The sequence below is a fragment of the Camelus dromedarius genome, chromosome 1, assembly GCF_036321535.1.
Source record: "Camelus dromedarius isolate mCamDro1 chromosome 1, mCamDro1.pat, whole genome shotgun sequence".
NCBI lineage: Eukaryota > Metazoa > Chordata > Mammalia > Artiodactyla > Camelidae > Camelus > Camelus dromedarius.
This window is the reverse complement of record NC_087436.1, coordinates 36690698-36704384: the sequence shown is the minus strand read 5'-3', so window position 1 is coordinate 36704384 and position 13687 is coordinate 36690698. Positions and strand designations below refer to the sequence as shown.

The following is a 13687-nucleotide window of genomic DNA, read 5'->3' as shown; positions in this document are numbered from 1 at the left end:
CAGATTTGTATTAAATAATATTTTTTAAGAAAAGCAGGGAGTTAAAATAAATGCTGATGGTTTTGTGTGTGGGTCACTTACAGAACCTGAAGCATTTTTATAGACATTTACTTTTATTGTCTAAATTCTTAATAGTTCATTCAGAGTCCTTATTACATGATTACTACAATTTTTTTCTCTAAAATATAGAATGGTGCATTATTTTTATTTTATTTAAGAAATATCTTTCTTGCCCCATATTTATAATATTTTGGTGTACTAAATTTACCATATAAAATAGGCTCTGAAGTGTTAAATATAATAAATTATCTATTAAGCATAATGTATACTTATAGTTTGGTATATTTTTTAGATTAATATTTAAATTTTTTGTTCTTTTGAGAATGTTTACTGCTGTTTTTAAACTGGATTTAAATGTTTAATTTTTATTTTTTTTAGCTTTTTTTTTCTTTAGTATGTTTTATCTCTTATTATCGTTCCTACTTATTTTCATCTCACTGTGGTGAGACTTTTTTTTGTTTGCTTGTTTTAGAAAGGCAGAATAATTGAAAAGATACTTACCAGTAAAAATAAATCTGTGTATTTATGTTTAACTTGTCTTTTGAAAATATTAACAATTAAATTCAACTGATTATCCGATCAAAAGTTTCTCATTTCTTAATGAGTTTTTGTTACATTATTCTTTTGTCTATTTCGTTTTGCATTCTGTTTAGGTTGTGGTTTTTGTGGCCAGATGATACCCTGAAGAATAAGAGGTGTAGGAACAAGTGTGGTTGTCTTGGTGGCTGCAGGTTCTTTGGCGGCACAGTAACCGGCCTAGATTTCTTCAAGCTTGAAGAGCTGACACCTTCCAGTAGCTCTGCATTTTCAAGCACGAGTGCGGAGTCTGATATGTATTATGGACAGTCTCTGCTGCAGCCTGGAGAATGGATTATTACTAAAGAAGTTCCCAAAATTGTAGATGGTAATGTGTTGTCACTTGTGCTAATCTTTTACTGTCTTCATCCCTGTGCCATTCTGAGAGAAGTTCAGTGTTACTTTGTTCAACTCAGTTTTTTGAGCATTCTTATTAGTATAACATCTCTGTTTTGCAAGTGATTTAACTAAAGCCAGATAAGACTAATGAGTTTTTCAGAGTTGTACAGGGCAAAAATAGGTCTACTATTCAGATGTCCTGTTGTTAACGTGGGTGATTTTCCTAGCTCAGCTTACCTAAACATTTCCTTATAAATCAGTATTTCCCTAGAACCCAGATTCCAGAGATATACTTGGGAATAACTGTGCTTTGAGGTATTGGTTGTTTTACTGGCTTATTTTTCTAGGACAAACTTGTCAGTAGTAATATTTATACCGTCGGCCTTCATGGTATCAACTACTTTTACAAAATATTCTCTTATCACTAAAATTGTACATGTCAAGAAGAGAAATGTGGTCTTTCCTTAAAGCCTGTAGGATAACTTTGCCAATACGTGAGTTTGGTATGAGCAGTGAATGGTGGCTTTAGGTATATTAGATTTAAACTTATCTAGTGTTTTTTTTCTCCGAAGACTTCAGAAATGCATTTTCCTTTGGGTTTATTAGTTGTGTATTCCTGTAATTAAGTGCAGTATTTATTGTTTAAGCTGCCCCTTATGTCAGAAAGTAAGATGTAGAAAAGTCTTCATATTTCACCAATATTTAGCCTTTTTTTCCCCTTGATCCATTAACAAATGTTAACTTACCTCTGCCTATTGTCAGTAGGCAAAGATAGGAAAGAAGTAGTTTTAACTCTCAGAGTTTATCAATTTCCCATGTGTAAGGAGCTCTTAGAGGAAAGAGCTGGGCTACCACATCTGCCAAATTCTTATTTGAATGATTTTTCACTGAATATTAATAAATTTGTACACGTTATTTTAAGGTTGTTTGACTTCAGCAGTTTTACCAGAATAAGAGCAATTATCTTATAAAATCAGTAAACACCAAAACTTCTTGACATTTAAAGGACAAGGAAGATGCTAAGTAAAATTTAACTTAGCTGTCTTCTTATAATATTACTTTCCCACATTTGAATAATGTTTGTTTTTAAAATTTTCATACACATTTCTTATTTCACCCCCAAGCTACCATATGATTTCTTTATTTTTCCTGTTTATAGTGAAGTAGGTGAGGTTCATCACTGAGACTGAGTTGCATGAAGTCATACAGTCATGTACATGGCTGAGCAGTAACTGGAATCAGGGTCACTGAAGCCACTTTAGTTCTTCCCACCGTACTACAATTGTCACTTATGATTTTGCTTGATTTTCTAACTTGCAGATCAAAATGTAACCATCAAAAACTCAAGGAAGAAAATCTACAGAGAATTTACACAGGATATAAAAGGGGGAAAATAGCAAATAACAGTGAACAAAGGAAATTTCATTCTAATTCTTACAATGTATAATGAGGAGTGTCTATATCTCCTAGTGATTCTCTCAGGAGTGACTTGTAATTGGTAAATTGCTGTAAGCTTCTTGTGCAGAGAAGATTGGAATTAGTTCCTACATAAGTATCTGACTTTCTGATAGTTCAGTTTTCCAGGAGCCAAGTATAGATACACAGTATCAGGATAGAATCAAGGAGGGCATATTGGTAGAACCAAAAATTTCCTTGAAAGGTCAGTGAACACTAATTTTCTATCACTTAAAAGTGAATCAAGCCCATTTTTCTTTTGAAAGAGATGACTTTTTACCCCTTAAGTTCCATTTAGAACCGCATTCTGCTTTGGGAGATTTTTTTCTCCTATCAGCAGGTTCCTCTTTCTTGGGTAGCACAAGGAGAGGGGAAGCAGTGCAATGGTTGGTTTTTGGATCTAAGCAGCTGTCAACTCTCCCTTTATCCCTCCCCACTCCCAATTTACATAACACATCACAGGGCTCTTATAAAAGGCTGAGGAAATGTCAGATTAAAGAAGGCAATGACAACTGAAAGCAATAATATACAATCCTAGATTGGATCCTGTACTGGAGAGGGCAAAAGTGCTTTAAAGGATATTATTGGGTCAATGAGAAAATTGGAAAGCACATGGTAGATTAGATAACAGTATGATATAAACACCAAATGTACCAAGTTGATAATTATACTGTGGTTTTGAATTACTCTTAGGACATAATTGTTTAACTATTTAGGGTAAAAGGCCATGATGTCTGCAAATTACTCTTAGATGGTTCAAAAACTATTATGTTTATTGTATATAAGTAGAGCACATTGGGCAAAATGTTTAAAAAAGGTAGTTTCAAGTAAAAGATTTTTGGTGGCTTTGTACCACTCTTGAAAGTTTTTTAAGTTTGAAAATTTTTCATATAAATAGTTTAAAAAAAGAAGAAAAAATTCACTGTCTATGGACTCTGGAGTCATACTCATGTTGGTATCTTTCTGTAGTGTTTAGCACATTCCTATGTGCAATTAGTTACTTGTGCTTTTTAAAAATGATTATATACTTAAAAACGGAGTTGGATTAAGTTCTCGTATTTTTCATAAATTGCTTTTGAAATTATTATATTTATGTAACCTACTTTTTTGTTCATTTGTTTAGGTAATGTGAATGGCATGAAGAGGAAAGAATGGGAAAACAAATCAGTTGGAATAGAAGTAGAGAGAAAAACTCAGCACCTTAGTCTTCAGGTACCATTACGATCCCATAGCTCATCCTCGTCCTCAGAAGAGAACAGCAGTTCGAGTGCTGCACAGCCTCTGTTGGCCGGTGAAAAGGAAAGTCCTTCCTCTGTCGCCGATGACCATTTGGTTCAAAAGGAATTCTTGCATAGTTCGAAAAGAGATGATGGCCAAGTAAGGTCAGTATGCAGTTAGATTTAGATATCTGATCATAATAGGATTGTAAGTGCTTAAAATTATGGTGGGAAAAACTTCTCCCCTCTCAGCTCATTCATTGTAGAAAATTTTCTCTCCCCCAAACCTATTTTTAAATGTCCATTTGATACTGTTTTTCTGATTACAAAAGTAATACATATATATTCATTCCAGATATTTGGAAAATACAGGAATATTTCTTGTCATCTCACCACTCAGAGTGAACCATTTTAACACGTGGATATTATCCTTCCAGTGTGGTGAATATTTTTTGGTCCTCCTCTTGGCCCCTTGATAGTTGGCTACTCACTTCTTAAAACAGACTTTCCTCTTGACGTGATAGCACGTTTCAAATTTTCTTCCCATCTCCTTGTCTATTCCTTCTCAGTCTCTATTTCCATGTCCTGCATTTTTTTCCCTCCCTTTCTTCTTTCTCTTCCTCTTTCAGCCTGCCATTTGTTAAATGTTGCTATCCCTCAGAACTCTATTCTGTACCCTTTTCTCCACTCACTGTACTGTTTTCCTAGGCACTTTTAGTAAGTGTTTGGCTTCAATTATGATCTATAGCTAACATCTTATACATGTAAAAGCCCCATCCAAAACCTTGGTGCATATAAGCCTAGCTCCTTTCTTAATGTTTTTACATGGATGTTTCATGGAGACCTCAAACTCAACATATAACAAATGACCTTGTGCCTATTATGCTCAACTTGTTCTGCCTCAGTAAATGTCACTACTACATCAGTTGCTGAAGTCAGAAATACTGGGATTATCTATGATTTATTTCTCTCTTTTATTTCCTCTCATTTAATCAGAGGTCCCTGATATATTTTGTTGGACAAGCTTTTAAAAGATATGGGGGAAAAAACTTATAAATGCATTAGTGTCCATGCATTATGGATAGAAGATTATACTCTGGGTTTCTTTCAGTTTTTATTGTGTTTTAAGCTGCCTTAATTTTTTTTTTGGAACTATATGGGATATGAACACATACTGTGCTGTTTTGCTACTTTGTATATATGTTTTATTGTAAAATTTTACATTTGCCTTTATTTGTAAAATAAATGATTAAAATTACAGAAAGGATTTTATAAGTCCTTCTATTTATACTTGGAGTAAATTATATGGTATGCTGTAAATGGTAATAGTTTTGCTCTCTGTTTTAGCATTCCTACAGAAATTTCAGGAAACAGCCCCGTGTCTCCTAATACTCAGGATAAGTCAGTAAGTCAATCTCCTCTGAGATCTCCTTTGAAACGACAGGCCTCTGTATGTTCCACCCGACTTGGAAGTACCAAGAGCCTTACTGCTGCTTTTTATGGGGACAAGCAGCCTGTTACAGTTGGAGTCCAGTTTAGTAGTGATGTCTCCCGAAGTGATGAGAATGTCCTAGACTCACCAAAGCAGAGAAGAAGTTTCGGTTCATTTCCATACACACCATCAGCAGACTCTAATTCCTTTCATCAGTATCGATCGATGGATTCCAGCATGTCCATGGCTGATAGTGAAGCCTACTTTTCTGCAGCTGAAGAATTTGAGCCCATTAGCAGTGATGAAGGCCCTGGAACTTATCCAGGTAGAAAAAAGAAGAAAAAGCAAGCCCAGCAGATTGACTACAGTAGGGGTTCCATATATCACAGTGTAGAAGGACCACTTACTGGCCCTGGAGAAAGCATTCAGGATGCCCGAACTCTACCTTTCAAAACTCATCCTTCCCAAGCTTCCTTTGTTTCTGCATTAGGTGGAGAAGATGATGTTATAGAACATTTGTATGTTGTAGAAAGTGAGAAAACAGTAGAGAGTGAACAGATTACTTCTCAACAACCTGTGATGAATTGCTATCAGACTTACCTTACACAGTTCCAGGTAATTAATTGGTCAGTGAAGCATCCAGCCAACAAAAGAACCTCTAAGTCTTCGCTGCATCGGCCTCTCGATCTGGATACACCAACCAGTGAAGAAAGTTCATCATCATTTGAACAGCTTTCTGTTCCAACTTTTAAGGTATGAGCCAAATCATTAGTTTCAACTGATAAATTTATTTAGGAAGATGAGTATTACTCTCTTGATCATTTTAGCTGCCTTTCTGAAAGATAGAATTCCTCAAGTCATGGCTTCATACATGACAGTAGGCCTCAGGGTTATTGAGGAGTATTATAAATTTAGGCATATAAAATTGAGGAATAGTTTCAGACTTGATTGTCACACTATTAAGAATTAACATATAGTCTGTGTCTCCATTGTGCTGTAAGGTTGTCTCTGAATTCATATTTTCTGTGTCTTAAAAGTAAAATTTTGAAGTTCTTTTTAATAATTAGTGTTCTTTCTATTAATCCATAACTGCTTCTATGCAGATCCAGTTCTCCACACTTAATATTTGAGATCTTATAATTTAGTATGAATTGATTATTGTCCATCTCTGTAATATATTCTGTAAATTGCTTTTTAAAGGAAAGCTAAAAAGTCAAAATATTTAGTAATAATACTTAACATGGAAGGATTTTTATAGAATTATAAATTTTAAGAGGGCTTTTTATGATTTTAAAGACCAAAATTGAGCATATAAAATCTTATTGAACTGATTCAACAATTCAAGAATCTTATGTGGTTTATACTTACATATGCATATATACTTATTTTAAAAAGACACATGCACCCCAGTGTTCATAACAGCACTATTTACAATAGCCAAAACATAGAAACAACCTAAATGTCCATCGATAGATGACTGGATAAAGAAGCTGTGGTATATTTATACAATAGAATACTACTCAGCCATAAAAATGACAACAAAATGTCATTTGCAGCAACATGGATGTCCCTAGAGAATATCATTCTAAGTGAAGTTAGCCAGAAAGAGAAAGAAAAATACCATATGATATCACTCATAAGTGGAATAAAAAAAAAAAACAGAAGACAAATGAACTTAAATATAAAACAGAAACAGACTCAGAAACATATAATACACTTGTGGTTGCTTGGAGAGGGTGTGGGTAGAGATAGACTGGGAGTTCGAGATAAGATACTGACAGATATATACAGACTAGATGAACAAGTTTATACTGTATGGCACAGGGAAATATAGTCAAGATCTCGTAGTGGCTCATGGTGAAGAAGAGTATGGGGGTGAATGTGTGTGTGTTCATCTATGACTGAAAAACTGTGTTGTACACCAGAGATTGACACAGCATTGTAAACTGACTATAACTCAATAAATAAAAAGAAAAAGTAAAAAATTGAACTAGTCAAAAAAAAGTGTCTAAACGTTAATATACTCATTTAAAATTCAGATACTTATTATATACTACTGTGTGACAAGCATTTGATGTTCAGTGGCGAGGGTAGTGGACATAGTTTATAGTTTGAAGCACTTGGCTTTTAAGCTTTCATTGTATATAGTCTTTTACTCTCATTGCTGAATCTTTGCTGCCCTGCTCTGTTGTTTCTCTGAATAATCAGGAAATGAAATTGCCAATTGAATATTTTCTGAATTTATCTGTTAAACATTTATGTCATATATCAAAATCATATTAACAGGGTAATTTGGATATTCACAAATATGAGCTGATAGCATAAAATTAGAGAATAATTAATATTAAAATTCTAGGCTATAAGTAATGTTTTTATATTATTCTAGGTTATCAAACAGGGGCTCACAGCTAACTCTTTACTAGACAGAGGAATGCAACTTTCAGGATCAACTTCAAAGTAAGTTAAAATTACATACTTTTGAGGTTTAAAGTCAGTCTTTCTTGATTATGAGATAATGTAGAGTTTATTCTGAAGAATAGCCACTCTTTACTTGACTATAGTCTTTATTTTATGAATAAATTGCCCCAAATAACTCTGTTGTCTGTCATGGCTTTGCCTACTTGTATAAAGTCAGTAGCATTTCTTTTAGACGTACTATGCAAACCATAACTTGGCATGTCAAAATTAGAAACTAACAAGAATTCAGTATTGTAATTTTCGTATTTTGGAAAAGCCTAATCAAGTAAATACATTAACAAAATTTTTTGTCATTTGATACATTAACCATCTTTGATCAGTTTGTATTTTAGTGCCTCATTTGTCTTGTCCTCCAAGAGTATTTGGGACGTAAAATATCTAATCCAATTTCATGAAATTTTTAAGTGAAATAAATATAAGTTTAAGTTAAAATCAGTGTAACTCATTCTAAGGAAGCTCCAATTTCTATTCTTTTTCATGGTCTTTTTAATATATACTTTGCTTGTTAAATTGTATAGTACACCATATACTCCTCTGGATAAGAAAGCCGTTGATAACACAGATGATGAAACATTAACAGAAGAGTGGACCCTGGATCAGCCAGTCTCTCAGACCAGGACAACAGCCATAGTTGAAGTCAAAGGAACCGTTGATATTGTTCTGACTCCCCTCGTGGCTGAGGCTTTAGACAGGTATTAATTTTGTCTAAAAATACAACTACTATTTTATAAAATAATAAATGTATGTAATATGGTTAGTATATGTGATATAATATTTTCATAAAAAAGAATGTTGATGATGGCTATTTTGATTGAACAAAAATGAAAATATGTTTTAAAAGGTCTATATTTTAGTTATCATTTATTACTTTTTCAGCCTAAATAATTATGTATTGCAATTTTATAATCATTATATTGCATTATATTTTTTACTTTTTGATTTTGGGCTGATGAGCATAAAATGATCAAACACCCAGGAACTAATTATTAAGTTAGATATTCTTACTGCTGTCTAGTTAATGAAGGAATAAAGCAGAAATTTTGTTCTGCAAGGAGATTATAGTCTATCTAGGGAGACAAAAATAATGTGAATAAAATCTGGTATGGAACAAAACGGAATAATTTAGATAGACCAGATCATAGTATTAAGTGATATTAAAATGTTTCATTTACTGTTTTTCTTCCCACAGGTATATTGAAGCAATGGTTCATTGTGCCAGTACCCGACATCCAGCTGCCATCGTAGATGATCTCCACGTCAAAGTCCTCAGGGAAGCTGTCCAAAATAGCAAGACTACCTTCTCAGAAAATGTAAGAACTTTTTATTCAGTGAGTGTGGCAAATTGAGTTTTCTTCACATGCACATAATATCCAAAGTTGAAAATACTTGAATATGTTTAAATTTTATTAGATGTTTAAACTGGAATACATGGACATTCTATATAGTCTTTATATGTATGGCACTGGCTCCGTAAGAGATAGCATCTATAATTATACTATGTATTAAGTAGGAGTAAAATATTAATTAAAAAGTAGTGTTATTTTTTCTTTTATTTTGAAAGTAGCTTAATCCTAAGCCTTTCCTAAAAGGCTTTGCCTAAGTGAATGAGCATTCTTTAGGACTGGTACATTCATTTTCTAAGAAAGCAAAGCTGCATATTATTTTGGCTTTCCTCTAGAATTAGATAACTTGTATCTTAATATTTTTGAGATTATTTTTGTTCACCTCAGGGAATCCAGTCACTCTGCTGGTGTGTGATATTCTAATGCTGTACTCCTGGTCATGAAGCCAGTTTCTTAGTGGTCATGTCCTGGTGCTCATCTTGTGATTGTCCACTTGACTTTCAAATTTATCTGTATCATATTTGGACTAGGGATCAGAGGCAAAGTGAAGGTGACGCTGATTATTTTTAGTGATCTAGTTATTCAAAATATATTGGCATTTCGTGTGATAGGTAGTTGGGGTCAAGGAGTATAAATCAAAAGAAATTTGAAAATATCCCCAGCCAGCAAGGAGCTAAGTATCAGAAACCAAATCTGCTCTCAAGTAGGTAGAATTTAGTGATCCTAAAAACATACCTATTATTATTACCATTTTTTTTCTGTCTGTTTTTGTGTGGGCTAATTTCACTTTATTATGTATCACTCCTCTCAGCCCTGGGCTGCCAGTCTATTTTCTAGCTTTTCTTAGGTTTGGACTTTAAGACTAGGGGTGCTGAACCAGATGGCAGCTGGTACATAGATGGGTATAGAGGAGCACAGTGAACAGCAAGCTGCTGTTGTGGATGATGTGGAAGTTATGAAAAGTCTGTGACATAATAATTCTACCTCAATCTTTTTAGCTATCTTCCAAACAAGATGTTAGAGGAACAAAAACTGAGCACCCTACCATGGGAATGACTAACCAAGGACAAGCACAGACAAATCTTACAATGAAGCAAGATAATGTAACAATTAAAGGTCTACAGGCTAATGTTAGCATCCCAAAGGTAACAATTTAGTATTTTAAAAAATTTTCTGAAAGAGAATATTTTGGTGGTTTTTATCTTTTGTATTTGCTAAACTGAATGGTGATGGAATAGATTGTAATATCAAAAATATGTATTTTATTTCCTTGATGATCTAATATAAAGAATTAATGTAATGTAAATAGTTTACTTAAGCAAATTGTTGGATAATATTTACTAAAATATTTCACATCCATCCAGTAAGAATTTAATTATTATTTTATGAGAGTCTGTATTTATAAGCTTTGCCCTCATTACTCTCAGACACATAGATATACCATTTCTAACAGTAGTTTTTCATTTTCCTGTGTGTCTTATGTTTAAGTGATAACTTTTTACTTTTCACCTCTGAAATATGTGACATTTTGTGTGCTAGGTGAACTTATGTTTGTTACAAGCCTCAGTGGAAGAATCCCCAAGTACAGCTCCTAGTAGAAGTGTGACTCACGTTTCCCTAGTAGCGTTGTGTTTTGACAGAATTGCTACACAAGTTCGTATGAACAGGTAAGAAAGATCTTATTAATTTGAGCCAGGATTATCTTGCTGGGTGTAAAAGCAAGCCTTAATCATCTTTTTAATGCATTTCTGAAAATTCTAATATTAAAACTCAAAACTACTATTGGAATTTCGTATCTCGCTTTGTAGATTAGCAAAGTAGGTTTTAAAAAGTTTTACTGTTTTTATTCATACCGTCTTTCAGTAAACACTGAAAATTTTGTTATTAATATTGGTTTAATTAAAACAGTGAAATGGTTTAAAGAAAACACTAGTTAAATGTTTTTACTGGACTATATTATTTAAATGTTAACCATCATATTCTGTCTTTTTTCATAAAGAGGAGTGGTTGAAGAGACTTCAAACAATGCAGACCCTGGGAGAACATCAAATTTTGATAGGTATGTGCATGCCACTAAGATGCAGCCTCAGTCATCTGGATCTCTCAGGTCAAATGCTGGAGCAGAAAAGGGCAAAGAGATTGCAGCCAAGTTAAACATCCATCGAGTTCACGGGCAGCTAAGGGGTCTTGATACAACAGGTAAGATTCTACAACATGGTTTTTCTTTGACATGTGTAAATGTAAGAGGATTTTACAAAAGAAAACATAATTTTTTCCTTTGAATATTGCTATAATTTGAGTATTTTATAAGAAAGAGAAAAGTATTTCTGTAAATATTGAACACATGGTGTTTAGCTATACATTACTCACATTCTACACAGAATGGAAGGTAAACTTTGGTAGGAAGGTATGTGATACGGAAGTCCCAAATTAGGAACTGCTTCTGTCTCCCATCTGTTTTCTTCGTGGTACCTATTTGTTCATTGTAGAGCAGAGATGATCTTTATAGTCTTTCTTTTAAAATTACTCTATTGGCAAAGCTTTGTTAAAAAAGAATTCATTGTGATATCAAGGATAGTCAAATCTGTAAATATAGCAGCAATAAGAATGATAGACATGGTTGTGCTTCTTAAAAGTCCCTGTGAGGTAAAAGAGAAGACTAGAGATATCATGTATCATTTCAATATTTTTTATTTACTTTGGTGCATATGCTCATTTAGAGGCTAAATGATCCTAGATTGTCAGAGACTGAACCCAGAAAAAATTGAGTTTACTTGTCTTACTTGAAATGATTGCCATGCTGAAATCTGCATGATAGGCTGGTGACCAGTCCTGAATGAGCAAATGATTTCCTTGAATGTTCTCACTGTATTCTGTAGGCGCTGAAGGTTCCATGGTTCCTGTCTGCATCCTGGGTCTGTATAACTGCTGTGGCTTTCTCAAGGCTTATTTCACCATCCTTATGTTTGAGGCCCAAGGATTTTACCTGAGAGTGCCAAAAAAGAGATCTTTCATGACTACCTGAGATCTGTAGTCCTAAAGCTCATTCAAAATACAGTGGCTTGAGTATAAGAGACATTCTCAGCTCTGTAGTTTGCACTGGTAGCCAGTTTGCACGTGGGTGTTTTATCGACCATAAGCAGTAACTGAATATAATTTTGAAAGGCACATCATCCAAAAAAAAAAATGATCAAAGACAAAACTCCCAATAAAATTCCAAGGTGGATATTGTGTAAAAATGCAGGGAAAAAATGTAAATGTCTTTGCATATGTGTACACAAAATATCTGTGAAAGGAGACTCAATAATCTAATGATACTTGTTACTTATAGGGAGGAGAAGTAGATGCCCGAGTGTGGTGATAAGAGGCTTTTCGTTGTATACTCTTTCATACTTTTTGGAACTTTAATCTATGTCAATGTATTATTTAATAAAAATTTTTAAATAAAATTCAAGTTAAAGCCTCACTTTATACCGTACATCAGAATAAGTTCATGGAATTAAAGACAAATATAAAAAAAAATGAGAACATTATAGAAAGTTATAGGTGAAAATTTACTCTCTGTTCAGGGAAGACTTTCTAATCATAAATTCAAAATATAGTATTTTCATATGATGAAATATTATATAGCTATTAAAATAGTATCTTTGAAGCATATTTAATGAACTGAGGAAATTATCATGGTTGACTGTTACATGAAAAGTGGGGACCAAAGCTGGGTTTTTATTTTTTAAAATGATCTCTAAAGGGCTAGAAGGAAACTTTCTTCAAATGTAAACAAGTTATCTCTGGGTAGTGAATTTACATGTGTTTTTTAATCTTCTTTTTGCTTTTCTGTACTGATTAGCTATATTCAGAGAAAGAAATAGAAAAAAGTGAGATAAAATAAAAACCTCTGCCAGACACCCAGGAAGTTAGTTTCCATATTGCATATTGAAAGCAATGGAATTATGGTGATATCTGTGATGAATTGTAGTTATATAAAATATATTGGCATAAAGCAGTCTTTTAGAAAAAGCTGTAGTTTTCCTGGAAAATAATGTTTTTCCTAAGGCTAGATAACTAACATTTTTTTTTTTTTGTAAAATGATGAGAAACTATTTAAAAATAGTTTACTATGAAACTGAATTATTCAGGAGCTTTTAACTTTAGGTTTTGAGAGTACCCTGTAAGCTTTCAGAAATGAATTTACCCTGTCTCTGAGCAGTTAATTTGCTAATTATGGAACCTTGTTTTCTTCCTCTTACTTCAACATGATTCTGGCACTTATTTTAAGTAGTAAGACATTAGGCAGAATTATTTTAGAAATTAGTTGGTTCATTTGTTTATTTTTCTTTTTGGTAGAATACTGAATTATCTTTTAAGACAACCACTATACCAGATGTTTGCATTATTTGTTGTTTTTAAAGAAAATATACAAACCTCTGTCTTTAAAAATGCTCATTTTGTTTCCTTCTGATAATAGATATCGGTACCTGTGCCATCACTGCTATTCCCTTTGAGAAGTCCAAAGTTTTATTTACTCTTGAAGAGTTGGATGAGTTTGCTTTTGTGGATGAAACTGATCAGCAAGCTGTTCCGGATATAACTCGAATAGGTCCCAGCCAAGAAAAATGGGGTTGGATAATGTTTGAATGTGGACTTGAAAATTTAACCATAAAAGGTAAGCTTTTTTTTTTTTGAATTCTACTTAAGCTGGGAACAAATTGGTCCCACATTGCTGAAATATTTTGATCATGACTTCAATAACCTGAATCAGCGTTTTCAAGCAGAAGGTGTGGTACCTG

At 33.4% G+C, this 13687-nt stretch overlaps 1 protein-coding gene across 8 annotated transcripts in view; it reads left to right on the top strand.

Annotated features, from left to right (window-relative positions):
- BLTP1 (bridge-like lipid transfer protein family member 1) overlaps window positions 1–13687 on the top strand; it is a 175609-nt gene that overhangs the window by 73447 nt on the left and 88475 nt on the right. For all 8 annotated transcript variants that reach the window (XM_031466529.2, XM_031466536.2, XM_031466542.2 and 5 more), the window contains 10 exons: window positions 714–964; window positions 3554–3812; window positions 4995–5832; window positions 7466–7536; window positions 8076–8249; window positions 8747–8867; window positions 9899–10045; window positions 10440–10567; window positions 10900–11099; window positions 13366–13563. In XM_031466529.2, the coding sequence (XP_031322389.1) occupies window positions 714–964; window positions 3554–3812; window positions 4995–5832; window positions 7466–7536; window positions 8076–8249; window positions 8747–8867; window positions 9899–10045; window positions 10440–10567; window positions 10900–11099; window positions 13366–13563 (2387 nt within the window). The remainder of the gene's footprint in view (window positions 1–713; window positions 965–3553; window positions 3813–4994; window positions 5833–7465; window positions 7537–8075; window positions 8250–8746; window positions 8868–9898; window positions 10046–10439; window positions 10568–10899; window positions 11100–13365; window positions 13564–13687) is intronic.